Raw genomic sequence first — 26,842 nt, 5'->3', positions numbered from 1 at the left:
TGAGCGGAGGGCTGTACGTTCGGAGGGGCTGAGGTTAGAGTAGGTAAAGGGAGTAGAAAAGTTAAGCTGGTTGATATCCCTCCAGCAGTTTTCCAGTCTGAAGAAGGGTCCCGACCCGACCTGAAACGTCACCCATCCTTTTTCTCCAGAGATGCTGCCTGACCCGCTGAGTTACTCCAGCACTTTGTTTCTATCTTCGGTATATATCAGCATCATCATTAAAATAAACAATAATATCATTACTTTAAGAGAGCTACAAAATGAATCCTATTTAAACATTTATTTTCTTCTTTACAAAACAAGTCATGTAGAAATATATATATTTTTAAGAATGTCAAGTCAAGGGTGTTTTATTGTCATATGGCCCAAGATGTGGCCCTTGTGGCTAAAGGGATCAGGGGGTATGGAGAGAAGGCAGGTACAGGTTACTGAGCTGGATGATCAGCCATGATCATATTGAATGGCGGTGCAGGCTCGAAGGGCCGAATGGCCTACTCCTGCACCTATTTTCTATGTTTCTATATGTCCCAGTTAGGACAATGAAATTCTTACTTGCAGCAGCACAACAGAATATGTAAAGTAAACATAGTACACAGTAAACACTGTCATTCACTGACAGCAATTACATAACTTCGGTTGCCTCACTGTAACATTCTCTGTCTCAATTGAATTTAAATTCTTCTTTAAGTACATGATTCCCTTTGGTTACGATTTCCTTTTGATTGTGAATGTATTTGGTGAACCACACTGAAGCCGGAACGTTAGTTCTTGGCGCTTGATGCTGCAGCGGGAGATTTCAGGGGGACCGGTTTCCGGCAGAGGTTTGGATGTGGGGCCTGGTGCTGTAGTTTTTGTTCAAGTATGAATCCTGTTCTGACCAAGGTGATTTGCATTGTAACGGGAAAGCCATTGTTTTATGTGATAAGAGCAGTTCCATGGAGTTGCGCGTGAGTGTACTGTGAATGCGCCGAATGAGCGGATGCGATGGACCAAGGGCTTCTGTTTAATAAAATAATATTTTTTTCTGAGCATCTTACGGAAACGACCCGGAACGGCTGGCACCTCTCTCCCACTTTTAAACCATACAGATGAGCTAAGATCATGTCGGGAGGCGGGGGTTGGTGGTGGTGGTGGTGGCGGCTCGGGGTCTTGAACAGGAAAGTCCAGCCCAACTGTAGTGCAATGCCATGTTTTGAGTAAAATATTAAATGGGGATCCAATCTTCCTTCTCAGTCGACACAGAAGAAAAAAAAACCACTGGCACATTCCAAAAAGAGCAAGAGAAAAAATATATGTGATGTTTTGTTTGGCACCTAATCCCCTATTAAAGAGTCCTGAAATAGCACTGTCACTAAACTTTATCATTGTAACACAGGCACCTGTGAAAGGATTGAATGGTGCCATATAAAAGCAAGACTTCTGTCTGCAAAGACTAAGCCAGCTTTTTTTTAAAAAAGTGTGTAGGAATGAGGGTTCTTCAATTTCAGCCATTGCCCACCAAACCATTGTCCAGGAATTAAAGGGCAATAAACATAGTGTTTGCATGTTTTGCTTACTTTGCTATTGATGAAAAGTAATAATATTGCATATCAACATAAAGTTTAAATGGGAAAGAGTTTATATATTTGGTATTTTTTGACAGCTCATCAGAAATAATATTCAGAAGTAGGATGGAAAATGTATTTTAACATAGAACAGAAGGAAATGTATTCTACTGGAATGAGCATGCTATGTTTTTTCATTTATGAGATATAGCAGATTGTCATTTTGTGTTTCTCAGTGACCAATGTAACAGCAAAACATTCATATAGAATAGATTTACAGTCTTCATTGTTTTCCTTCATGTATAAAACTTTTTTTTTAAATTGCCTAATTTTCACAAAAACTTAACTTGTGCGATGGCTCAGAATTTATATTGAAGTGTGATTGAACTTGGGAAGCACAAGGATTTCTGGACTATGTTGGAGGCCCTATATATCTGTCTAATAATTTGGTATGGGAAGTTCAGATTTATTTTCTAATCACTGGGTAGCACTCTGCTAGAAGTCTGTGTTGATGTATGCTGAAACTGAATGTCTGCTTGAACTGAATAGATTTTGATAGTGCCAAGATATGTATGTGAATAATGGAAATACAAGGTTCACAAAGTGCTGGAGTAATTCAGCGGGTCAGGCTACATCTCTGGAGGACATGAACAAAAAACTTTTTGTTTGGTCTGGATTATCTTACACCCTTTTGATCCTTTTTGTCTCTAGCCTTGTCCTCCTATCCACTAATCAAACTTCCCTCACCTGTATCAACCCCACCTCTTTTCCAGCTTTACCCAAGCAAAGCATTCTCATCAATAGAGAAGGAATGAAATGAACAAAGAAAGAAGACTTGCTGTTGTTGACTTTTTCACATCTCACCTCAACTGATTTATCAAATTGTGTCCAGTTAATTATTTGTAATGAATGCAGTAAGTCTCATACTCATAAGGCAGTTAAAGGAGAGATGTTGAGATATTGTCACAGGGGTGTGGGGGTGTCTATAGTTATAACATAAGCTCTCTATGCCTAGTCCGCAGAGAATTTTCTTCCTTAGAGGGTTGTGAATCTCTGGAATTCTCCGTCCCAGAGGGAGCTGGAGGCCAGATCATTGGATGCATTTAAGATAGAGATGGATAAATATTTCAAAGATTGAGGAATTCAGGATAATGGGGAACTGGCACAGAAGAGGAGGTGAGGCTAGCGTAGATCCGCCATGATCATATTGAATGCCAGGCAGGCTTGAAGGTGTAAGTGGCCCACTCCTGCTCATATTTCCTTCTGTTCCTGTGAATCCAAATGCAATTTTTCATCATATATTCTCGTATCTTGCTCTTAGGTCCCATGTGTAAGAAATGCAATCCTCTTTGAACAAGCTGCTGCTATGGTCGTCAGGTAGGGGCTTCAAACTGGACGCACGTGTTGTGAAAATATATTTACTATTTTGTTGTAAAATAGTGCTATGTTAGATTGCAAGCATACTTTATTGTTAATTTTCTTTTAAATTGTCTGCTCATTTAACAAAACACATGGAAAACGTGGAGAAGTGGGGTTTTGACTTTGAACCTGCTTCACCATTCAACAAGATAATCTATTGTAACCCTGCTCTTCTACCATATCCCTCAATTCCCTTGTTGTCCTAAAATGTATCCTAGGTCATTCTTTAAAATACTAAACAGTCTTCTGGGACAGAGAATTCCAAAGCTTTGCAACTTTGAATGTATGTGATTCTTCATCCATGTCCTTAATTATTAAAGGTAGACACAAAATGCTGGAGTAACTCAGCGGGCAGGCAGCATCTCTGGAGTGAAGGAATGAGTGACATTTTGGGTCAAGGCCCTTAATTCCTTAATTATTGATCCTGTATCCTGGAACAATGGTGCTTGATTTCTATAATCTCGAACGTGAAATTGAAAGGATAATGAGATTAAGGTCCATCTGATATGGGTTTCAATTAGTGTTACAAATAATTGGTAAGATCCAATTTGTAGCTTACCCTAGTCTGAAGAAGGGTCTCGACTTGAAACGTCACCCATTCCTTCTCTCCCGAGATGCTGCCTGACCCGCTGAGTTACACCAGCTTTTTGTGTCTGCCTTCGATTTTAAACCAGCAACTGCAGGTTTTTTTCCTACACATTTTGTAGCTTACCCTGTTCATCTGCTAAAATCGTATAAAAACAGCTTGTGGTAGTTGACTGCATTCAAGGTATAGAAGCAGAAAATGCTGGGATCACTCAGCAGTTCAAGCAGCACCTGTGGAAAGAGAAACAGAATTAATCCTTCACATCGAAGACGCTTCGTCACGCCTATCAGATTTCAGGTTTCCAGCATCTGCAATTTTTTGATCGACATCAAGGTATGCAGAATATAAGGACACGGGAACATGAGAATGGAGCGCATAGGTTAAACCAATGGAAGGAACATTTAGGAAATATAACAAAGAGGAATTTGGAGCAATAAATCATCTTTAGGACAGAGTAACATTCATAGAAACATAGAAAATAGGTGCAGGAGTAGGCCATTCGGCCCTTCGAGCCAGCATCGCCATTCAATATGATCATGGCTGGTCATCCAGAATCAGTACCATATTCCTGCTTTCACCCCATATCCCTTGATTCTGTTAGCCTTAAGAGCTATATATGACTCTCTCTTGAACAGATCAATGGAACATACATTCGATGGTCTGGCAATGTAATTGTAAGTTTTAAAAAAAATCAGTACGTTAATATATATTGTGAAGATATATGATTTTTTCTAGAATCATTGTAAGTTCTGGCATTCTTAAATACAACCAGAAAATGCCTGAAGTACTTAGCATGTTAGTTAGCATCTGAGAAAAGAGAAACAAAGTTAACATTTACATTTGATAAAGTGATGAAAGATCATCAAATTGAAACATTAGCCTATGCATTTCTCCAATCCGCTGATTATTTTAAGTATTTCATTTTTTCATTTCTGCATTTCTTTGCTATTCTGCTGTCTGTTCGGCTAAACACTACAATATCAGGTTTGAAAAGGAAAAAAAACTGCAGATGCTGGAACTATGAAATTAAAAGAGAAAATGATGACATATCGGACAATTCCGATACAGACTGATACACTAAGTCTGGTTACCTGAAATTTTTGAATTCATTATGAATTCCAGAGGGTTATAACATACCATGTCAATATTAAAGCAGCAGTCAATTGGAATCTTAGGGTCATTGCTTCAAATTAAAGAGAGGAGTTCTGCAAAGCCGTCAGCCAGTCTATATTTGATTTCCCCAATGCAAAAGAGATGCACAAGAGCATTGTATACATTAAAAAAATATAGTGACTAGCTACTTCACCTGGAAGCATCTTTTTCATCCCTGGTTGGTGGAAAGGGAAGAGATAAAAAGGAAAGAGGTAGAGGAGCTAGCAGTCAGGATGAACCAAAAATAGGGACATGGATATGGAGGGATATGGATCATGTGTGGGCAGAGGAGATTAGTTTTTTTTCTTGGCATCGTGTTCAGAACAGACATCCCAAGTTAAAGCTAGTATCAGACTTGAGGAAAAAGCACACAATTGCAACAAAGTTGTGTGGCAGGTCACAGAATGGACAAATTAGTTTAAAGAGAGCCAAGAATCGTTAAAAGGTTAATAAGAAAGGGAAGATTATTGTACAAAATAAAGCTAGCCAGAGTGTTGGGAAGAGGTTTTATTTTTTTTAAGTAGCCAGTAGTCCTAAAGAGTCCTGAGATGAGGAAAAACCTTTTCAGTCAGAGAGTTGTGAATCTGTGGAATTCTCTGCCTCAGAAGGCAGTGGAGGCCAATTCTCTGAATGCATTCAAGAGAGAGCTGGATAGAGCTCTTAAGGATAGTGGAGTCAGGGGGTATGGGGAGAAGGCAGGAACGGGGTACTGATTGAGAATGATCAGCCATGATCACATTGAATGGCGGTGCTGGCTCGAAGGGCCGAATGGCCTCCTCCTGCACCTATTGTCTATTGTCTATAGCGAATCTGGGGAAATAATATTGGAAAGCAAGGAAATGGCGGATTAACTTAGAAAGTAATTTACAGCAGTGTTTCAGGGAGGTGAGGAGGCATTTAATGCTGCTGAATCATAGTTTTAGCTCTGCCTTCCATCCTGACCTCTGCTATGTGGAGTTTGCCAGTTCTCTGTGATCGTGTAGGTTCCCGGGTAGGTTCCACATCCCAAAGACCTACTGTAAATTACTTCTAGTGTAGGTGAAAGGCAAATCATTCAAAGAGAAAGAGATGGACATGAGAGAGAATAGAATGTTACCGAGAAATAAAGAAAAGGGGAATGCCACTGATGGCATTGCTCTGATGATAACTCACATGGACCTAATAGGTGTTATGGCCTCCTTTTGTATTGAAAATAGTAATTATCTGATCTTCTGACAAAGCGTGTTGTAACCCTCAGTACTTGTATTGAATTCAATGTTTCCAAATTGTAAACCTTTCCAGTTTGTATCAGTACTGACCAATTCTGATTAGAGGTCATCAATTTGTAATGTTAACTTTATTTTTCTCTCTCTGTAGATGCTGCTTGACCTCCTGAGTATTTCTGGCTTTCTGTTTAATTTCATACTTCACAATTCCAATATTTCATCATCTCCTATCTGTATCATCTCCAACAGTTGAACATCAATGAACATGTCTTCACCTTCCTCTCTCAGTCAGTACCATCTCCATGAACAGACATTGCCCATGGTCTTTCTATCCAATCCCTTAACTGAAGCTTAAAATATGTTCATTTGCTAACCTCTGATGAATGGCTATTGACCTAAAATATTAATGGTTTCCCTCTTCACTGAACTCCATTTTCAGCATTTTTGTGTTTATAATTTCGGGTACTTCATCTGTTAGTATTTTGGACCTCACAAAATAATGTCTTTAAATGAAAGTAATTTTCTAATTACGCCTGCATCTTTGTGGCAGAAAATGGACTTTCACTGGTCTTTTTCTTTTTCAGGTTTACATCTTTAAGACAACATCCTTTGTCATTAGCAGGTTAGATAGATTTTATTTCCTCTATTACAAATAAAATGTCTTGCTGAAATAATTTATGATAAATATTCCAAGCTATTTGGACTCATAAGCCCAGTCTGCCATTTAATGCTAAATCCCTTGCCTCGTTTCACATTACTTCCTAATTTTCTTAGATCAGATTTATTTATTTACCTCTTCAATTTTACATATCTAGGGTATCACTGTTCTAACTACTGTACACTGGAATAGCTTGGCTAGACACATGATTAGTTGTTGAGAAGAAGCGGCACAGTGGCGCAGCGGTAGAATTACTGCCTTACAGCGCCAGAGACCCAGGATCAATTCTGCCTATGGTTGCTGTCTGCAGGGAGCATGTACGTTCTCCTTGTGACAGAGTGGGGTTTTTTTTTGGGTGCTCCTGTATCCTACATTCCAAAGATGTGCAGGTTTGTAGGTCAATTTGCTTCTGTAAATTGTCCCTAGTGTGTAGGATAGAACTAGTGTACGGGTGATCGCTGGGCGGTGCGGACTCGGTGGGCTGAAGGGCCTGTTTCCACACTGTATGAGGCCTGAGGTCCCACATTACCAAGTTCAGAAACAGCTACTTTCATACAACCTTCTAGTTCTTTAACCGATCTGCATAAGCCTAATCATAACTCAACAACTATGGGGCGTCTATTGCGCTACCATAGATTTGTTTCTAATTGTGTTTTAGTAATGATGTCTTGTTTTGCACAATCTTTTTCTGTTTGCTACCTTGTATAACTTAAATTATGTTCTGTGTGTTGTCTGAATCTCTGCTGCTGCTGCTGCAAGCAACCCTTTCTTTGCAACTGGAGCTAACCGCACTTGTGCATATGACAATGAATTCGACTCGAGATCATCCACTCAGCACTTCTAGCTGAACATGGTTGTGAATGTTTCAGTCTTATCTATAATACATACAGTTTGGGCCCCATTATCATAGAGGATGAGCATAAGATGCAGAGGTTCAATATTTCCATGCATGCATGTACTGAATTCCTAAACATTCTGAGAGCTGTTGACTGTCAGTTCTGCAGATGTAATCCTGTGTTGGCAGAGCATGAAGATGCAACATTTCCCCAGCATTTCACTGAGGGGTTCACAGAACCAACATGTGCCAGTTTAGATCTGATGAAGACAAATTTCCTCAAGCACTCCACCTGATGCCTTTCAATTTATGAATACTTTTTCAGGGCTTTCTTGTCAAAAGGAGACTGCAGTGGTCACAGTAGTGATGTTAATGTGACTACTTATATGTTTATTTAACTCCAGGGAAAAGTGTGAATGAAAATTATGTCATTGCAATAATGTGTCATAATCACCAGACTGAAAATTCCAGCCACTGCATATCAGTGAGAATAATTCAAATAAATGCCAAGGAATCAATTATCAATGTGTCTAAATTCTGCTATAGATATGTTTTTATTATTATCAACAGCTAACTAAGGTATCAATTTTGAAAGATATATCAGAAAAAGTACAATAGATGTAAAATTGTTGACCATGTTGATGCCGATCCAAGAAACACAATTAATAAGTTGATAATGTGTAGGAAAAGAACTGCAGATGCTGGTAATTTTGTTTGCCTTTTAAATCTTGTATTTTAATTCACATTGTGTGACAAAAATGTTTGTGGATCTCACAGAAAATACTTGTTTAATATGCTTAATATATTTCTGCTTTACGTCAAACATGTTCCCATCAATTGTCCAATAGCAACTGTATTGATAGGAAAGGTCTCTGTTAAGAAGGTGGATCATATTCAACAGTGTTTTTGTGATGATCAGCTAGTTATGAATGTTAGTGGAGATATGAGAAGATCTTGTGCCATGTTGCATTAGAAATGATCTTTAATGATAGGAAACTTTAGGGAGGAGAGAAAGAAAATATATATTTTTGCTTCATTTGTAGAAAGCATAGGTTTTTTTAGTTTCGAATGGTTGTTTGTTGGGTCTGCCTGTTTTGGGAAATTTTCATCAATGCACAGAATGACGGTGGAGATTATGATTTTCAATGTGTAGGGAAGAACTGCAGATGCTGGTTTAAATCGAAGGTAGACACAAAATGCTGGAGTAACTGAGGGACAGGCAGCATCTCTGGAGAGAAGGAATGGGTGACATTTTGGGTCAAGACCCTTCTTCAGACTGATGTCAGGGGAGTGGGCGGGATAGAGATAGAATGTAGTCGGAGACAGTAAGACTGGTGGAAGAATTGGGAAGGAGATGGAGAGAGAGGGGAAGCAAGGGCTATTTGAAGTTAGAGAAGTCAATGTTCATACCGCTGGGGTGTAAGCTACCCAAGCAAAATATGAGGTGCTGTTCCTCCAATTTGTGTTGGGCCTCACTCTGACAATGGAGGAGACCCAGGACCGAAAGGTCAGGTTGGGAATGGGAGGGGGATTTAAAGTGCTAAGCAACTGAGAGATCAGGTAGGTTAAGGCGGATTGAGCGGAGGTGTTCAGCGAAACGATCGCCGAGACTGCGCTTGGTCTCGCCGATATACAGGAGTTGACACCTGGAACAGCGGATACAGTAGATGAGGTTGCAGGGGGTGTAAGTGAACCTTTGCCTCACCTGAAAAGACTGTTGTGGTCCTTGGATGGAGTCGAGGGGGGAGGTAAAGGGACAGGTGTTGCATCTCCTGTGGTTGCAGGGGGAAGACCTGGGGAGGGGGTGGTTTGGGTGGGAAGGGACGAGTCGACCAGCGAGTTGCAGCGGGAACGGTCTCTGCGGAAAGCAGAAAGGGGTAGAGATGGGAAGATGTGGCCAGTTGTGGGATCCCGTTAGAGTTGGCAAAAATGTTGGAGGTGGCAAATATGTTGTATGCGACAGCTGATGGGGTGGAAGGTGAGGACAAGGGGGACTCTGTCTTTGTTACGAATGGCGGGAGGGGAAGCAAGAACGGAGCTGCGGGATATCGAGGAGTCCCTAGTGAGACCCTCATCTATAATGGAAGAGGGGAACCCCCGTTCCTGAAAGAATGAGGACATCGCCGATAACCTGGTATGGAAACCCTCATTCTGGGCGTAGATGTAGTGTAGACAGAGGAATTGGGAGTAGGGGATAGAGTCTTTACAGGAAGCAGTGTAGGAAGAAGTGTATTCTAGATAGCTATGGGAGTCAGTGGGTTTGTAATAGAATTAATTATAAAACATAATTTTCAATTGCAAGTTCTCCGAATTGCTGCATTTTGTTCAGATATTGAACAGCTTTGATTTTCCTTCTCTCATATAATTTCTCTGAATCGCTGGGAAATCAGTGCCTCAGTGCAAGTGCTCAAGTGCCGTTTGTAAAACAGGAAAGATAAAGCTCTGAAACAGTGACAAGATTTCAAGGAATTCAGCATTTCCACTGTCCATTGCTGGGAATTCTTCCCATGACTGATTGATCTGAAAAGTCTTTGTCAAGCATCATTCACTGTAGAGAACCGTCATTGAGCCTGGGGTCAGGTCTGTAGGTAAGACTTGGGAAGCAGAGGGTATTTCATCTCACTTGTGGTCATTGCGAAAAGGCTTCCCACCCGTGCATTGAACTCTTCTCCCACACCTCTGCCAAGAATAATTGAACTAATTTTACAGCAAATTATTTCTTATGTTTAGACATCCTTGCCTTTCTTCCTTATGTCACTATTTTACAATGGTAGTTTTCATCTTTTTTATATTTTTCATTTATTTTTTACTCTCTTTACAATAGGTGCCATAGAGACATGGTCCTGCTATTCTATCCACTCCTGACACTCGTTTTGTTTCATCTAATCAAGTCATAGCTACATTTTGATTTCTAAGTCGGAAGCACTCGTATCCAAAACATCAATTTGTTTGCCAACAAATGCTCTTGTGCCTTGTTAGAAATTCATTTTATCTTACTAATTTGTTGCTTTATCGGTGCCAGTCCTAGAGGTTTCATCCTGCTCAAAACATTCATTGGCATGTGTAATGAACCTATAATAGAATTACACTGTCATTGGTGCGGATGAAACTACATCACCCTGAAATGGTAACTGTTTTTCTCTATCCACAGATACTGTCTGATCTCAATTCTTTCAGATTTCCACAATTTGCAGGATTTTGTGTTTTCTAATTTGGTTTAAGAAAGAATTATATTGATTTACTAAATCAACAGCTTTTCAATTCTGATGAAACTTTCCATCTTACACAGGACCCTAGTGAGATCACACCTGGCGTATTGTGCGCAGTTTTGGTCTCCAAATTTGAGAAAGGACATTCTTGAGGGAGTGCACCGTAGGTTCATTAGGTTAATTCCCGGAATGGCGGGACTGTCGTTTGTTGAAAGACTGGAGCAACTGGGCTTGTATATTCTGGAATTTAGGAGGATGAGAGGGGAACTTATTGAAACATTAAGGGATCCCTGATTATTAAGGGATTGGACGCGCTAGAGGCAGGAAACATGTTCCCGATATTGGGGGAGTCCCGAACCAGCGTCCACAGTTTAAGGATGAGGGGTAGGCCATTTAGAACGGAGAAGAGGAAAAACGTTTTCACTCAGAGATTTGTGAAACTGTGGAACTCTCTGCCATAGAAGGCAGTGGAGGCTAATTCCCTGGATGCTTTCAAGAGAGAGTTAGATAGAGCTCTTAAGGATAGTGGAGTCAAGGGATATGGGGAGAAGGCAAGAACGGGGTACTGATTGTGGATGATCAGCCATGATCACAGTGAATGGCGGTGCTGGTCGAAGGGCCGAACGGCCTACTCTTGCATCTATTGTCTATTAACAACCAATTTTTCCTCTTTCAAATGTTGACTGACCTGTTCATTTGAATGCTTGTTCATAGTTCATGTTTGTTATCTTTTATTTTCCTTTAATCCTTTCTTTCATCATTGTACATTTTTCTTTGTATGATTTGTGTTATGATTTGGGGATTTTTAATAAAGCCATCCAAAACTGTAAACCTAGATAAAAGCACAGATTAAGGGATGTTCGAAAATGAACAAAATAGATGTAATCCTATTAAGTTTTTGTTACAGAAAATGCTATTATTGGTTTTCAAAGAGTGGGCTCAGTTCCTTTGTGTTATTTTGAATTCACACTATACAGCCACTGTGAGATGAGGCATGGCAATGTATTTTAAGCAAATAAATTCTACTTTGTGCCTACTCAGGTAATAGCATCTCCAGCAATAGGCATTATAGATCAATGCCCACCCATGGGATTGGGAGGTACAAGTATCTACTGCCAAAAGAAATTGTAAGTACTGTTTGTATATCTGGATTAAATTCATTAAGATGGCGATTGTAAAACAGATCATTTAATGGTTGCGATTTAGTATTGTTGAAATAGGCTGTTGATTTGCTTTCCTTCCTTAACTTACTGTTGTCTGTCTGCCTCTGCGGAAAGGTTCAACTCTTCCAGCTTTATCATTTATTTGGAGATCTTGCCACTTATTGCCACTTACCTGTGTGACGATGCTGTGAATGCCATGTGACAATATGAATGGAATACTGTAGACGCAGTCCTGATTATGTTTTTAGCAGTTATACGTCATGTCCTTTCTTTATCACTCTTTAAATTCAGCCCTTGTAGAATTTCTGGAGCTTTGTTTTCCACCTTTGGTTTTCTCATCATCTTGTGGATGAAGGAATTTGTTCTTAACTGATTTCTTTCATGTCCTCAAAATATCATAAAGCTTTTCACATTCAATGCTGAACTTTAAAAATTGATCCATTGTAAAATGCTACAGACTGTTTGCATACAAATCCTGACAAACAAGTTCCAATATTTGTAGAGAAATGGCTGCTTTTCATTCTTGGTGTTCAGATTATTAATTTTGGTAAGGTATTTTCTACTTGAATTTGTTTCATCCAATAATCATCAAAAAAAAGGTTAATGTTAATTTTTCAGTTGTCATTGGTTGGCAATCGGGAACAGAGACACTACTGGGTTTTTTCCCTCCTGCACTTGGCTGAGGCATTGAGCTCAATCATCATGCAGCCATTGGTGGCATGGCTCCAATTCCATAACCCAGCATACATTAGATTGTACCTGGAATTTTCCTAATCTGCTTTCATTTGATGGCCAAAAACATGACCTCTGAGCCATTAGGCAGCAAAAGCAGCTCCTGTTATTCCTCTACAATACAATCTTTCAGTCTGGGCAATTTGCATCGTAAATCGATTAAAAAAAAAGCATAGAGTTGATAGTGGTAGCAGATAGATCTGTAAAATCAGTGACTGGTAGCATTCTTTTGGTTCTGTGTGGCTGGTATGAGAAGAATTTAAGGTTCAAGCTCTGCTTCATCTTAGTCTATTTCTGGACTGTTTGTTATGAAGACTCTGAAAAGGTTTGACTAAATTATTTACATTGCTAATATTATTATGTAGGCTGCCAGTCAAGAAGAAGATATTCAAATGCTGCTTTTTGCTATATGAATAACTCAAGTTTAAAGAATGCCTACAAGAAGGCAGTGGTGAAGGTCTTTGTGACCTTGGACACATTTTATTGCAGGATTCTGCAAGATTTGTGTCTCTTAATTCATTTGACCATCTGATTACAATTCAGTAATTTCAGTGATATTTATGGCATATAGAATCCCATTTGAAGCAGCTTTCTGTACAGGGTTGCAAGATGATGGTGACCGGCACCCAGGTCAATAATCCCGATAAACCTGCTGGTAATCTTTGGTGTGACTCACCCATTTTGACATGATTCACCTTTTGAACTAAAGCTCCATATCCATTTTTAGTGTGGCTGATGAATAAAATCTGCAAGTTGCACAACAGCATTACTGCTGGGGTTTAACCGGTGAGAACAGCACAATTGCTGTCATAAATCACAAGCAAATTATCCAGCTAGGTTTACCATATCTTACAATGTTGGCACACTGCTTATCTAAAGATAAATGGTTGAACCAGAAATTCCCTATAAATTAACCGCCAATTAGTTAATCAGTAAGTGTGCTCTGCAAAATAGTAGACCTACCTGAAATAATAGATTTTAGAGTCATCGTGGATTTGGCGGTCTGACATGCTGTGAACTTTCATGATTTTTGTGATGCTTCTGGCTACTGCTTCTCGCACCTTCACGGTGTGTGGAGATTGGCGCATTATTTGCTGTAGTCTTCTAGTTGAAGAAGCAAAGCCAAAATAATTTTTGCTGGAGCACCATTGACTTGTAGAATAAGGAATTGCTGCATCTTATCGAGTAATGGGTCTAGCAGTAGGAGGTTAGCCAGGATCAATCACCTTTGGACTATGACAAATATTGTTGCCTTAATTCTCAGTGAATATTGTCTAAAGATTGCAAATGTTTTTTTATTATTCATCAGCAACGGAAGAAAAAAGAGAAGCTACAAATGAAGCAACTCAAGATGGGCACTGATACAGAATATGGCGTCCTAAATTTCCAAGTCACTGGCCATGACATGACAATTGTGGAACACTACAGTCAGTACATCCATCGACTCTGCAACCAATTGAAGATCAATGTTGAGGAAAGGTAGCAAAAAAAGGCCATATGCAATGGCAACAATTTATATTTATGTAGCACAAAGAATACTCGAAAGAAATTGAATCGACAAAGGAGATGAACCAAAGATTATAAAGCGTGATCCAGAGTTTTGACCTAAGAGTTGGATTATGTGATATATTTGAGGAAGAGATGGGTTGAGAGCTTAAGAGGCAGTGTTTAGTAAGTAGTGCGGCTCAAAATATAGCAATAGATTCAGGGCCACTTAATCTTAAAGGCACTTAAAAATTTGGAAATAGAGGTGTAAGTGACTTGGAAGAGAGTCATGGATTTGACCAGTAGATCAAATGATGATTGAAAGGTTTTCTTTTCCAGCGTCTGGAAAACCAACCCAAAGTCTTATGTAAACAAAAAGTACAAATTCTATATGAATAATGCGATTGATCTTCTCAAACTAATTCAGTGATAACATTAATCTTGAAATCCATTCCACTATTACCTTTGATGTTTAATTTTATTGGAATGTTGAAGTAATGGGTAGAAATATTTCTACTTTTCTCTTCCACAGCTATGCATTGCCCACCAAATCCACTGAGATCTCACAGTTACAGGAACAAGGCACCAAGATGAATGTGGAAGCTCTGATTCTCACTCACGAGAGAATTGTACAGGTATTGCGTGTTTCATCACTAAAAATATCCCAAACTTACTATTTTAAAGTTAATTATGCGTGGCATTTTGTTTAGCACACAAGAAATGAATTATTCTCCTAAGCTGTGCTACTGCTACTCACGAGCATTTCACTGGTTGATTCACGAGAATATAATGGACTTTTTATTAACCACCTCTTATGGGGGCATTTCAGAAATCGGGAATATGCCAGTGGGGAACCGCAAGTGTGGATTTGTGGACTAATTGACACACTAAGTTAAACAATTTGTTTTTATTTAATTTATATAAAGTCTTGTAGAAATTTTTAAGGTAATCAATTTTCTCACCTACAAATTAATTTTGAATCAGTTCTAAATACAAATTTTACTTTACATAAGTTCCAGGAACAGAATAAGGCCAAATAGAAAATCTGACATTTTTTTCCAGATTCTAAGAATGAACATTAGTTTATTTGCAACATAATGCATGAACTGTGGATAAGGGAGGCTTTTTGGTTCTTTTACAATTGATCCATTCATAATATCATTAGTGCCTTGTATTCCATTTTATCATCTATTTCTTTAATAGGAATTCCACAGTTTTTGTTTCCTACATCATCCAGGATGATATTCAGTAGCCAGTATTTTCCTGTAGATACACAATGAAGCTACCGACAGTCACTAGTATGGAGAAGTTAATTGACAAGATCTTCCATCATTTCTGCATGCACATTTAAATGTAGACATGTTAAATGTAGTTGCTATCCAAGTTCTCTTGAAATACTCCACGTCACCACCTTGCCAGGAATTGTAGGTAGGGTATGAAATTGCAATAGTTGCCCATTAAATGACTGCAAAGCACACCAGAACATATTAAGGATTTGCTATGTTTTGTTTTTATTTCAGAAAATCTTGATTTTTCCATTTGCTTATAAATATTTTTTTACAGCTTGAAAATTTTTAATTACAGCAACTCAATTTTTTTCTGAATTGTGGAGACTTGTTCCTGCAGATTCTAATATTTTTTTTAAAAGTAGATAACCTTTTAATTTTGATTTAATTTTATGATATTGGCTTCCTGTCTTCAATTATATGCCTTTGAGGGTTTTATAGTCTGAATGATTGAGTGGGGCACGCTGTTGCGTGATCCTTTCATACAAGTCATACACACTAAAAAACAGGTACCCTACAAATTATTAATTATTATATGTTACCACAAAGTACCTCATTGATTGATGATCAATGAGCATCTAAATCAATGAGTATCAATGATCAATGAGTATCACTGCTAAATTCAATCCCATGTATTCCTGACATTTAAGAATATGCTAACATAATTCCTGTTTTTTCTTTTATTCCCATTATCCTACACTCACAGTTCAAGTCTAGTTTAAGTCAAATGAAGATAGAGACAAAATGCTGGACTAACTCAGCAGGACAGGCAGCATCTCTGGAGAGAAGGAATGGTTGACGTTTTGGGTCAAAACCCTTCTTCAGGCTGAGAGTCAGGGGAGAGGGAGGTATAGAGATATGGATGGTTAAGGTGTGAAAATGAAAATGTGTCGTAAGGAATGTGTATGTCAGTTTGACATAATATGTAAAAAGAATATTTAAAAATAAGTTAGTGGTCATCTCTTGAGTACAAGTTTCCAAACTCCATTCATGTTTCTGACGCTAAGGACACTATAATGCATTTATTTGAACAATCTGCTTTATTTAAATGACACCATGGCTGGAATAAGACACAATATAAAGTGAGTTGAACGTGATGTATGGTTCAGCATTAGTTTCTCTGGCATGTCCTTCAATTGTAAATAATTTATTTTGCCGATGGCATCGTTTAAATGTGGGACAGTTTGTTGACATTGAACTGATATTCGTCCAGTGCCCATGGTTAGTTGCTGCTTGGCTAACATGTAACGTGCAAATGTGTGAATCTTCGCACTGCTTTCCATTGCATTGCAATAGTTTCTGTGATAAGCAATGGTCCTTATAAATTAATTGCATACCTACACTTCAGTGATTCAACCGGGACTGAAACATCTTTCATGTATAAAAGGATCTTGCTGTGAATTGTCTGACATTTAGTTATTTTAATATTGTGCAAAATTAATTTGTACAGTTTTTATTGTGCTTTCAATTTTTAGGTTAGTGGTTTGAGTTCAACTCTCCTGCCAATTGTTGTGGAAGTCCTTCAGACTAATCAACCAGAAGGTCTGCATCTGTGCATCAAAGAAGTAAGTGTCAAGGCTGATCACGTTGATAATTTTCACAGCATAGTCCAATTAACCTCCAAGCGCATATGCTGTTTCACTTTGTGTTGCATTTATAGTTTAAGAAAGAAAACAAAAGCACCAGGAGTCACAGACATTAATAGAACTAATCAACATATTTTAAGCATAAATAGCATGGAATCTATAGCACAGAAACAGGCTAACAGAGTCAAGTCAGTATTTTTACTAGAATTATCTGACCTCCAGTTCAAATTATGTCTTGCCACATTGTGCCCACATCCCTCCATTGATTTTTTCCCTAAGTGTAATATGCCTTTTTTTTTAGCATTTGCCAAAAATTCTGACTGGCGCGAATAAGATCTTAAATAAAGGGGCGACCACAGTTAAATGATTCTACTTGCACAGACATATGCATTTCTTGATTAAACAAATTGCTAGCAGAACTCAGCAGGTCAGGCAGCAGTTAGATTCCAACATCTGCGTTCTCTTGTCTTTCCATATGCAAATCTATCTTTAATACTTCTGGTCCCTCTGTGTATGTACTTGAATGCAGTCTTTTTCCTCGCTCTGTTTGCTTTTCTTGCTGGTATTCCCACGAGATGTTTATTCCAATACCTTCTGTCAGTATCCCCACAATAATTCCACTGCTGACAAAAACAACCAGATCTCAGGTAATGGAGCTTTATACCAGGCAGTCAGGAGTGCAGCTGAGTGAAGCGATTGTTATTTCTCCTGGCTCAGCTGAAGTATAAAATCGGCAGTTGATCGTCTATCCCTTTTCGTCCTGCTACCACATTTTGACTTGTGTTGTAGACATCTTATTTGTTTTTACGCTGGAGTATTGTAATATCAGACCAGTTTTTATGTTCCAAATAATAACGTCAAGCACAACATCTCCCTGGACTCCATCTGTCTCTGATTTTCAGATTGTTTAACTGACATCAAGTAGTGAATAAACTCAAATTTCCTCCAACTACATACTGGTAGAACCAAAGCTATCTTCTTTGATTCCCATAATAAACTTCGTACCCTTTTAATGCTTTCGTGTCTCGCCTAGTACCTCCTGACATTCAACGACACGATTGCAATCTTTGTGTCATATTTCACAGATAGGTGAGTATACAACCACACATTCACATCATCATTTGAATTAACCATTTCCATCTCCACTATGTCTAATACTGGATTTTTGCCTCTGGGCCATTCCAATCTATTCCAAGCCAACCTCTTTCACTCCATCCTCTAAACCTATAGTCGTTTAACACTCGGCTGCCTTTATCTTAATTTGCATCATTCCATTCACCTCTGTGCTTCTGTCCTTTTTCCACTCTCAGTTAAGCACTGACCGCTTTAAATTCGTACTCTTGCCTTCAAATCGTCCAAGGCTTCACTATTAATTGTCTCTGCATTCTCTTGTGGCTTTATAACTTTGTAAAATAAATATGTTCCTCCAATTCTGGTATCTTAAGCACTCAAAAATGTAATTTATGCCCATGCTACGGCTGCTAAAATGGTATGCTCAGGAATTCCCTTCCGAAACTTCTCTTTCCTCATTTAGCCAAGCTTTTGGTCACTTTCGCCAATATGTCATTAAGTAGCTTATTGTTACTTTTTAGTTTTTATAAAGCTTCTGTGAAGTATCTTGCTACAATAAAGTTGTTGCATGCATTACACAAAACTCCACATTTTGTTGTTTCTTATGTTTGGGTTCTCGATTCTATCTGCATTCCTCTTTTGATTCACCTTTTGCATATTGATTAGTTTAAAAATGCAGGTAAAGGAAACACAAAGAATAAATTATTTGAAAAAAAATAGTCACGCAATAAAAATATGAAAGGAGAAAATTTTAAAATGTGATCGTTCCCCAAAAAAGCAGAGAGGGTTTTAAAAAAAGACCAAAGATTAAATTTGATGAATTAGTTTGAAAAAATAATTGTGAGCATAAATTCTACCAGAATGAAATACTCAGTATTTGTATTAGCTTTAGATTTTGCAGTCAATAGATTTTTACTATTAAAGAATAGTCATTAATGGAGGGGATATATTACAGTGCATCAGAAGCTATTATTAATTCCAATGGGAAATTCTGCAAGGCCACTGCACTGATGTTAAGGAGGAGGGAGTCATAAGGATATCCCTTACCTAGCATTAGCTGCCCTGCACTTTAGAATTTAACATGCCAGTTGTTGTATGGTTTGTCTTTTCAAGGCAAACCGTTTTCAGTTATACATCAGAAATAGCACTGTTGCAGTTACTTAGGATGTAAGGAATTGGAAACACAAAACATCATTCAGCTCATAATTGCATTAAGGACTCTGTATATTCATTTAATTTACTGCATTATTTTTCATTCTGTCGTATACTTCTATGCAGCAACTGAAATGCCAACATAAATTATTTAGTCAAATAATTTGGGGTTTAGCATTAGGTTTCTAACCTTTGGGCGCAAAATAAATAAAGTTAAACAAGAATTCATAAATCTTGAAGAAGAGGAGAAAATTGACATTAGGGTTTTGTGCTTGTGCTTTTAGTAAACATCAATGGTGTGTGTGTGCTGCTAGAAACGTGCCAATTGACTTTTGCAAATTACTGCATTTAATAACATTATTATTTTGTACCATGTCGTCTGCCCCGTTCACAACTCAGCTGAAATTCTGAATTTTATCACCTTAACATTTGTTCATTTAATCAGTAGACTGTATTTAATGCACATGGATGCTGTGACTTATTCAAATCTAGATAACTTCTGGATTTAAAAGAAAACGAAGGGCATGGGAATTACATAAAAAGCGGTAAAAAAGGACAAGGGCTTAAGTAGTCTATATTTATATTCCACACAAACCTTATCATCCCTTCCACATCCATTCCCTTTCCTGTCATGTATGCATTGTTTCCTCTTAAAAGCATAAAGCTACATCAACCATTTTTTGTGCTATGAAGTTCCATCTCATTACTCGTTGCATACAGACATTTATGTAAAATCCTTTCATTAAATTTGAGATGTTATCATTTTCTTCTGCGCCTCACTTCAATTTTTTCCACAAATAGTGGTGGTTTCTCCACCTCAATCCTAGTGAATTCCTGCATAATTTTCAAGGCCTCAAAGTTAACTTGGTCTTTTCCTTTCCTTGCCTCAATATTATTTATTTGGTCTGGAGACAACACTATTCTCCATTAGTCAAGTGTGCTGTAATGTTCTATTTTGCTTCAACATTACTTCTCTATTAATGCTATTCCATTCCTCTAAATATGAACTCTGGCTCATTGCTTTCATTTTATGGTATTATAAATTTACATTGGTTTTAGTGATTTAGTTTTATGCTCCTCCTGTGCATTCATTTTCAAACTTACCAAAGAATAAATGATAAGAGATGTACATCACCGAAACAGACCCTTCGGGCCACTGAGTGTACGCCAACCATCAAGCACCCATTTTACTGCAATCTTACACTAATCCTTTTTGTACTCTACGTTTCCATCAACTCTCCACTGGTTCTACCACACACCTACATATTACGGGTAGTTTATGTGGCTCAATTTACCTTCCAACCTGCAAATCTTTGGGATGGGGATGAAACCGGAATATCCAGAGGACATCCATGTGGTCACTGGGAGAACATGCAAATGCTACACAGATAGCACTGGAGGTCAGGAGTGAACCCAGACCACTGGCACTGCGATGCGGTGGCACTGTTAGCTGCTTCACTGTGTCATCCAATCTCTCCCTTATTTTTGTTAAAAATAAAAGTCACTTACACTTTGCTTTATTGTTGTGCTGAATTTTATTTGACACACAAGCCTTTTCTAGTATTGTACTTTGGTGCATTCCTTATTATTGTCGTCTGTATTCCCAATTGAGCATCATGGTCAATTTTTTATGTCACACTTTCATTTAGCTTGTCCAAATAATTAATGTATGTGATCAAGGGCGGCACGGTAGCGCAGCGGTAGAGTTGCTGCTTTACAGCGAATGCAGCGCCGGAGACTCAGGTTCGATCCTGACTACGGGTGCTGCACTGTAAGGAGTTTGTACGTTCTCCCCGTGACCTGCGTGGGTTTTCTCCGAGATCTTCGGTTTCCTCCCACACTCCAAAGACGTTAAGGTATGTAGGTTAATTGGCTGGGTAAATGTAAAAATTGTCCTTAGTGGGTGTAGGATAGTGTTAATGTGCGGGGATCGCTGGGCGGCACGGACTTGGTGGGCCGAAAAGGCCTGTTTCCGGCTGTATATATATGATATGATATGATAAGCCACAGGGATCTCAGATTGGATCATTGTAGAACAGTTTGTTTTACTTTCAGCCTGGCTAGAAAAATGTTCTTTTTCGCTTTGAATCTTTAAAACCCACTTGCCACTTGATCTCTGAATTGACTACACTCAAGTAGTCAAAAGTATTTTATACAACACCTTATTGAAAATCATCTGAAAGGCTATGAATTCCACATTCGCAGATTTGTCCTTGCCATGTCTTGCTGTTATTTATATATTATAATTAATAATTTGCCGAATGGGTCTGGTATTTGCTGGTAAAATATGCTCAGTCATGATAATTCTCAATCTGCAGATTAGCTGTAACCATTAGAGAAAATTCCTTCATTTAGCCTGCATTTGATGCAAACTTCACACTCGTGTGGAAGAACTATCTGTGCCTCAACCATAAAAAAAGAAAATAAATACAAACCTAAATTTAAAATGAGGATTTTGTTTTAAAAGATTATTCCATATGCGAGATGTATTTTAAAAAGTGTAGCCTTAGAAAAAGTGATATTTCAATGTGGCCTGAGTTTGCAGCCTAATTAAATTTCTGCTGACAAGAGATAAATGACGTAAAGTGACATTCCGGGAACTTGAGTAATACGGAATAAATTGAAATTCAGCTGGAATTTGTGTTTGTATAGTGCCCCTAACGTTGTAAAATGTCACAGTTTGCGTTGCAGGAACAATATATTAAAAAAATAAGGATATAGGTTTAGACAGGAAGATAGAGGGAGATCTGGGAAGGAGGAGGGGACGGGAGGGACAGAGGAACTATCTAAAGTTGGAGAAGTCGATGTTCATACCATCTTCCTGTCTAAACCTATATCCTTCCTTTGTCCCGCCCCCCTGACATCAGTCTCAGGAAGGGTCTCGACCCGAAACGTCACCCATTCCTTCTCTCCCGAGATGCTGCCTGACCTGCTGAGTTACTCCAGCATTTTGTGAATAAAAACCTTCGATTTGTAACAGCATCTGCAGTTATCTTCTTATATTAAAAAAATAATTTGACAGCAACTCACCAAAAGATCTTTTAAACAAATCACTTTGACAAAAAGCTTTGTCAAAGAGAGAGGTTTTAGGAAACATCTTTAAGAACAAAGATGACGTACAGAGGTTTAGAGAAGGAATTTTATTTCTCTGGCTGGAGCAATGGTTGTGAGCAATTAATATTAAATACTCAAGAAGCCAGAACTGGAGGAGCTTTGAGGACTAAAGTTTTTTTGAAGAGGTGACAAGGATGATTGATGAGGGTAGGGCCATGGAAGAAGGCTACATGGATTTTAGTAAGTCGTTTGATAAAGTCCCACATGGTAGGCTGACCCAGAAGATTAAGATGTATCGGATCTTTGTCACTGCTGGTTTGGATTCAGAACTGGTTTACCCATGGAAGACATCCATGGGTCAGGAATCCATGTTCCTGAGCTGTACTGTTCAATGTTATATGACTGGAAAAGACAAGAAGACAATGCTATGGAGAGGTTTGAGAGCAAGGATGAGAATTTCAGCATTTAGGCGATTGTGTGAATGGGTGTTCCAAAGATTGGAAATGCTTTGCTTCACCTGCCAGGAATAGGTCAGATTCAAGGATAAGGAATATAGTGTGTGACAGAGAACTGAGGCGGGCTGCAGCTTGTTGCTTAATGATAAATGTGTACCATTAAGTGGCAATAAATACAGAACTGGTGCACATACAGGGTTGAAGACAGAAATCCTGGACTTGCTGAAAGATTGGGGAATTCAAATTTAGCTTGCTGGACTCGAGTGGCTAAGTCCACATTTCCTTGGGGTCCCAAGCATTTTTTGCTGCGGACAGTGGGGCTGTGAATTAGAAGGAAAAGGAACGATAAGTTTTTAATTAATTTTTGTATCGTTTTAATAATCATCATTTTTTAGTACATTTTAATATTTAAATTATTTTTAAAAATATTTTAAAAGCTTTGCTAACTGTTAAAGATGTTAGGGGGAGGCTTTCTAAAGTTGTTTGTCAAAGTGTGCTGCCATTGTTCAGACTATACTGATAGCCAGGGGGATGTTTCAGCTAAGCTAGACGGGTCCACCTATCTGAAGAAGGTTCTCGACTCGAAGCGTCACCTATTCCTTTTCTCCAGAGATGCTGTCTGACCCGCTGAGATACTCCAGCTTTTTGTGTCTATCTTAGGTGTAAACCAGCATCTGCAGTTCCTTCCTACACATTTTGTTTCCTCCACATAAGTATGGGTGTGGAAAGAGGGCAGAAAGATTGAAAGAGTAGACTTGAGAGGAATGGTGTGGTCAACTGTGTCAGTTTATCACATTAATATTTTGGGTCTGTCACTACTTGCATTTATTTACAATGGAGATGAGAAGGAATTTCTTTAGCCAGAGTGTGGTGAATCTGCCAGAGTCACTGTGGTGAACTGTGGTGGAGTCACTGTGGCAGAGTCCAGAACCAGGGGCCACAGTTTAAGAATAAGGGGTAGGCCATTTAGAACGGAGATGAGGAAAAACATTTTCAGTTGGAGAGTTGTAAATTTGTGGAATTCTCTGCCTCAGAAGGCAGTGGAGGCCAATTCTCTGGATGCTTTCAAGAGAGAGCTAGATAGAGCTCTTAGATAGCGGAGTCAGGGGGTATGGGGAGAAGGCAGGAACGGGGTACTGATTGTGAATGATCAGCCATGATCACATTGAATGGTGGTGCTGGCTCAAAGGGCCGAATGGCCTACTCCTGCACCTATTGTCTAGTGTCTATTGTCTAATCTGTGGAATTCATGGCCACAGCCACCTGTGGAGGCCAAGCAATTGGGTATTTTTAAAGCGGAAATGGATAGGTTCTTGATTAGTAAGGACGTCTAAAGTTAAGGGGAGAAGGCAGGAGAATGGCGTTGAGAGAGAAAAATGGATCAGCCGTGATCAAATGGCAGAGCAGATTCAATGAGCTGAATGGCCTAATTCTCAATAGTTCAATAGTCCTTTATTGTCACGTGTACCCTAAGGTACAATGAAATTTGATTTACCATACAGTCACACCAAAAAAAGCACCAAGACACAATATTACATCAAAATTAAACATAAACATGTAATTCTGGTCTTACAGTCTTATTTTCCAAGCAAATTATTAACTGCCCAAAGATGGAAAGAAGCACTTGATTTCAATTATTAACTCTTTTAACACTCATTTGTTCAGTTGCAAATTGTTTCGATACGAAATATTATTAGCTTTAGGCATTTCTTTTGATATTGTTAAATACATTTGCAATTTAGATTTTTTTAAGTCTTCCGTCTATTTTGTAATATAAAATATATGGTGTAAATTTGGGTTAAACTAATTGTAACGTATGCAATAATATCTTGGTATTTGCTGGACATGTATTAAATCAGCATATTTTGCTTTATTTTCATACATTTTAAATATTTAAGCTTAACTGCAGTCAGGGCCACAGCAGGTACATCTACCACTTTGTATTGCAGAGGATGGTAAACAGACTCGTGTCTATATTAATGTCCTTGAGGAAATAGAATTTGATATTTCTCGAGGTCTGGTTGATACATGATTCCAATCCTACATTATGTAGCTGACTCCTAATTCTTGCAGGGTAACTCAGGTTGGGAATTTGATATAGCCCTGCAGTATTGCCTATGTTCTTCGAACGAATTGTTATATTAAAAAATATACTCAGTTAATCAGTTCAATCCGATGAACTTTGGCATCTCTTCTTCGTACAGTGGCAAGAATATGCCTGGCTGCTCTAATAAATATTTTCTGTTACAATTACAAACCAAAAAAGACTGGAAGAATTTATTTTCCATAGTTTGAAGAACAATGCATAGGAAGTGAATGTGAGCAACAAGGAGAAACTATGTGTATGTGGTCATGTACGCAAGCCACCGTCGGAACAGAATCTCATAACACAGCTTTCTCACATCTATCCCCTGTTTCGCATTCAATTGATCCTTACGAGATCATGTAACTTTTATATTCATGGTTTACATGTCAGGACTTGGTCTAGGTGAACAATTCATTGCAGTATGCAAGAGCAGTAGCTTCATGAAATATTAAAGTGAGCTCCCGTTTCCCTACTCTATCATCTTGCAGGCTATTCTCCACGCTCTTTACCAAACCTCCAAGTTGTTGTCATCTGAATCTTGATATGCAAATCCAATCCAGTCACCTTTGATTTATTCGTCACTAAATGGATAAGAGAGGGCAAATCTCACTCGATTTCTGGTCAAAACTTCCCTCCCCTCTTAGTGATGAACTTTATGCACCAGCAGTCAACAGATCAATGGTTCATGCTTAGTAGTTTAACATCATGAAAGAAAAACAGCTTGGATGCATGATTAAATAAATACTTTTTCCCATTGCCATGACGGCTCTTGTATATTAGATCTATCAGCAATTTAAACATGGCTGAATGCACTCAGAGCTTAAAAATAATGATCAACAATTTGTTGGTCATTATTCAGTGGGCCAGGCAACATCTGTGGGGGCAAATGGACAGTCGACATTTTGGGTTGGGACTTCATCTGGACTCCCAGTCCATTTCCCTCCACAAATGCAGCACAACCTACTGAGTTCCTGTAGATTGTTCCAGATTCTAACATCTACAGTCTGTTGTGTCTTCATTTGACAATAAAAATACTTAGCTTAAACTCTTTCTGTACTTCAGACAAGTTTGCATCTTTGTTGCCACAGACCTTTTTAATCTATGGACTCGATATCACTTTTAAGCCTGAAAGGATGGCGGCGACATGCCTTTCAAAATGGAATTGGACTAGGAATGAAACTGAATTGCTTTTGCAAGGATTCGATTCTGATTCTTTGGTCAAATAGTCTCCTCCTACAATAAAACAATGATTTTATTTGTGAACATTTTTTCCTTGTAAAAATATTGTTTAAAATGTTTCAAAATATTATTTATCAAAGTGCTGCTGTTCCAGATCTAGAAATTTGAATGTTGAGTTTTGACATTCCAGACAATAATTGTTTTTTACTGTTTCCACAGCACACGGAAGCTGATTTTCATGCCCGTTTCAAGGCTAGGCCAGAATTAGAAGGACTAATAGCACAAATAAATTGAGAAGAAATCTAAAGACTGACTATTTTGGATGACAGTTTATCAATCAGATTATGGGCTACTTTGAGTAGTGACATCGGGGAACTATGATGGAAAATAATATGTAATAATCATTGTTTCAAGAATTCCCACACAAGCAGGTAAAAGTGGTGTACTTGGATACCAATTAATAAATAAAACAAATTCAATTTTTTTGTAATCTTACTTTTCCTGGTGAATTTCATTGTCTTGAAATTTGTTTCCCACAATTCACAGGCAGCCATTACTGAACATGAACCTGATAAAGTGCTCACATTAGTGAAATGTGAGAAGTACACAATAGGATTTCAGTTATTTCATAGTGGTTTATAACTTTTGGCTTACCATCTACAGTGGTAAAATTCTATCCAACAGAATACAGAATACCTTTATTGTCATTCGATACCGAACGAAAATCATTTGCCAGCAGTCACAGAACAAAAAAAAAGAACACAAGACACAACCCCAACACAAACATCCATCACAGTGACTCCAAACACCCCCTCACTGTGATGGAAGGCCTGATGTTAGATGTTATTTGCAACCAGTGGACTCCTAATTTGACTTGTTCTATTTACAAATCTATTATGAAAAATAAATGAGATGTGAAGTTAGATAGATGAATATAAACAAAGTAGTCAAAGGAGAAGTAATAATGGGAAATAACAAAATGGCA

At 38.3% G+C, this 26,842-nt stretch overlaps 1 protein-coding gene across 3 annotated transcripts; it reads left to right on the top strand.

Moving 5' to 3' along the window:
- The first annotated feature begins 792 nt into the window (after positions 1–792).
- Positions 793–26,336, top strand: mrpl48 (mitochondrial ribosomal protein L48). 3 transcript variants are annotated; one of them, XM_078402993.1, is made up of 8 exons: positions 799–882; positions 2,866–2,921; positions 6,491–6,528; positions 11,650–11,735; positions 13,813–13,982; positions 14,521–14,623; positions 16,750–16,839; positions 26,077–26,336. In XM_078402993.1, exons 1-8 carry the CDS (start codon positions 862–864, stop codon positions 26,149–26,151), a joined length of 639 nt encoding a protein of 212 aa, XP_078259119.1. In that variant the 5' UTR covers positions 799–861; the 3' UTR covers positions 26,152–26,336. The 3 variants fall into 3 exon arrangements, with proteins under 3 accessions (XP_078259121.1, XP_078259119.1, XP_078259122.1); XM_078402995.1 differs by lacking the exon at positions 6,491–6,528 and having other exon boundaries at positions 793–882; XM_078402996.1 differs by lacking the exons at positions 799–882; positions 6,491–6,528 and adding an exon at positions 1,137–1,158 and having other exon boundaries at positions 2,867–2,921.
- Positions 26,337–26,842: the final 506 nt, after the last annotated feature.

This window comes from Rhinoraja longicauda, chromosome 7 (genome assembly GCF_053455715.1).
Source record: "Rhinoraja longicauda isolate Sanriku21f chromosome 7, sRhiLon1.1, whole genome shotgun sequence".
Taxonomy (NCBI): domain Eukaryota; kingdom Metazoa; phylum Chordata; class Chondrichthyes; order Rajiformes; family Arhynchobatidae; genus Rhinoraja; species Rhinoraja longicauda.
Note: the sequence above shows the minus strand (reverse complement) of the source record. Positions and strands in the feature narration are given on the sequence as shown.

Bases quoted from the DNA above. Each gene is read 5' to 3' on its own strand.
- mrpl48 (XM_078402993.1), top strand. From the start codon at position 862: ATGAATCCTGTTCTGACCAAG. The intron at 13,983-14,520 runs GTAGCAAAAAAA...TCTCTTCCACAG, and splicing joins AAGATCAATGTTGAGGAAAG to CTATGCATTGCCCACCAAAT. The intron at 14,624-16,749 runs GTATTGCGTGTT...TTCAATTTTTAG, and splicing joins CTCACGAGAGAATTGTACAG to GTTAGTGGTTTGAGTTCAAC.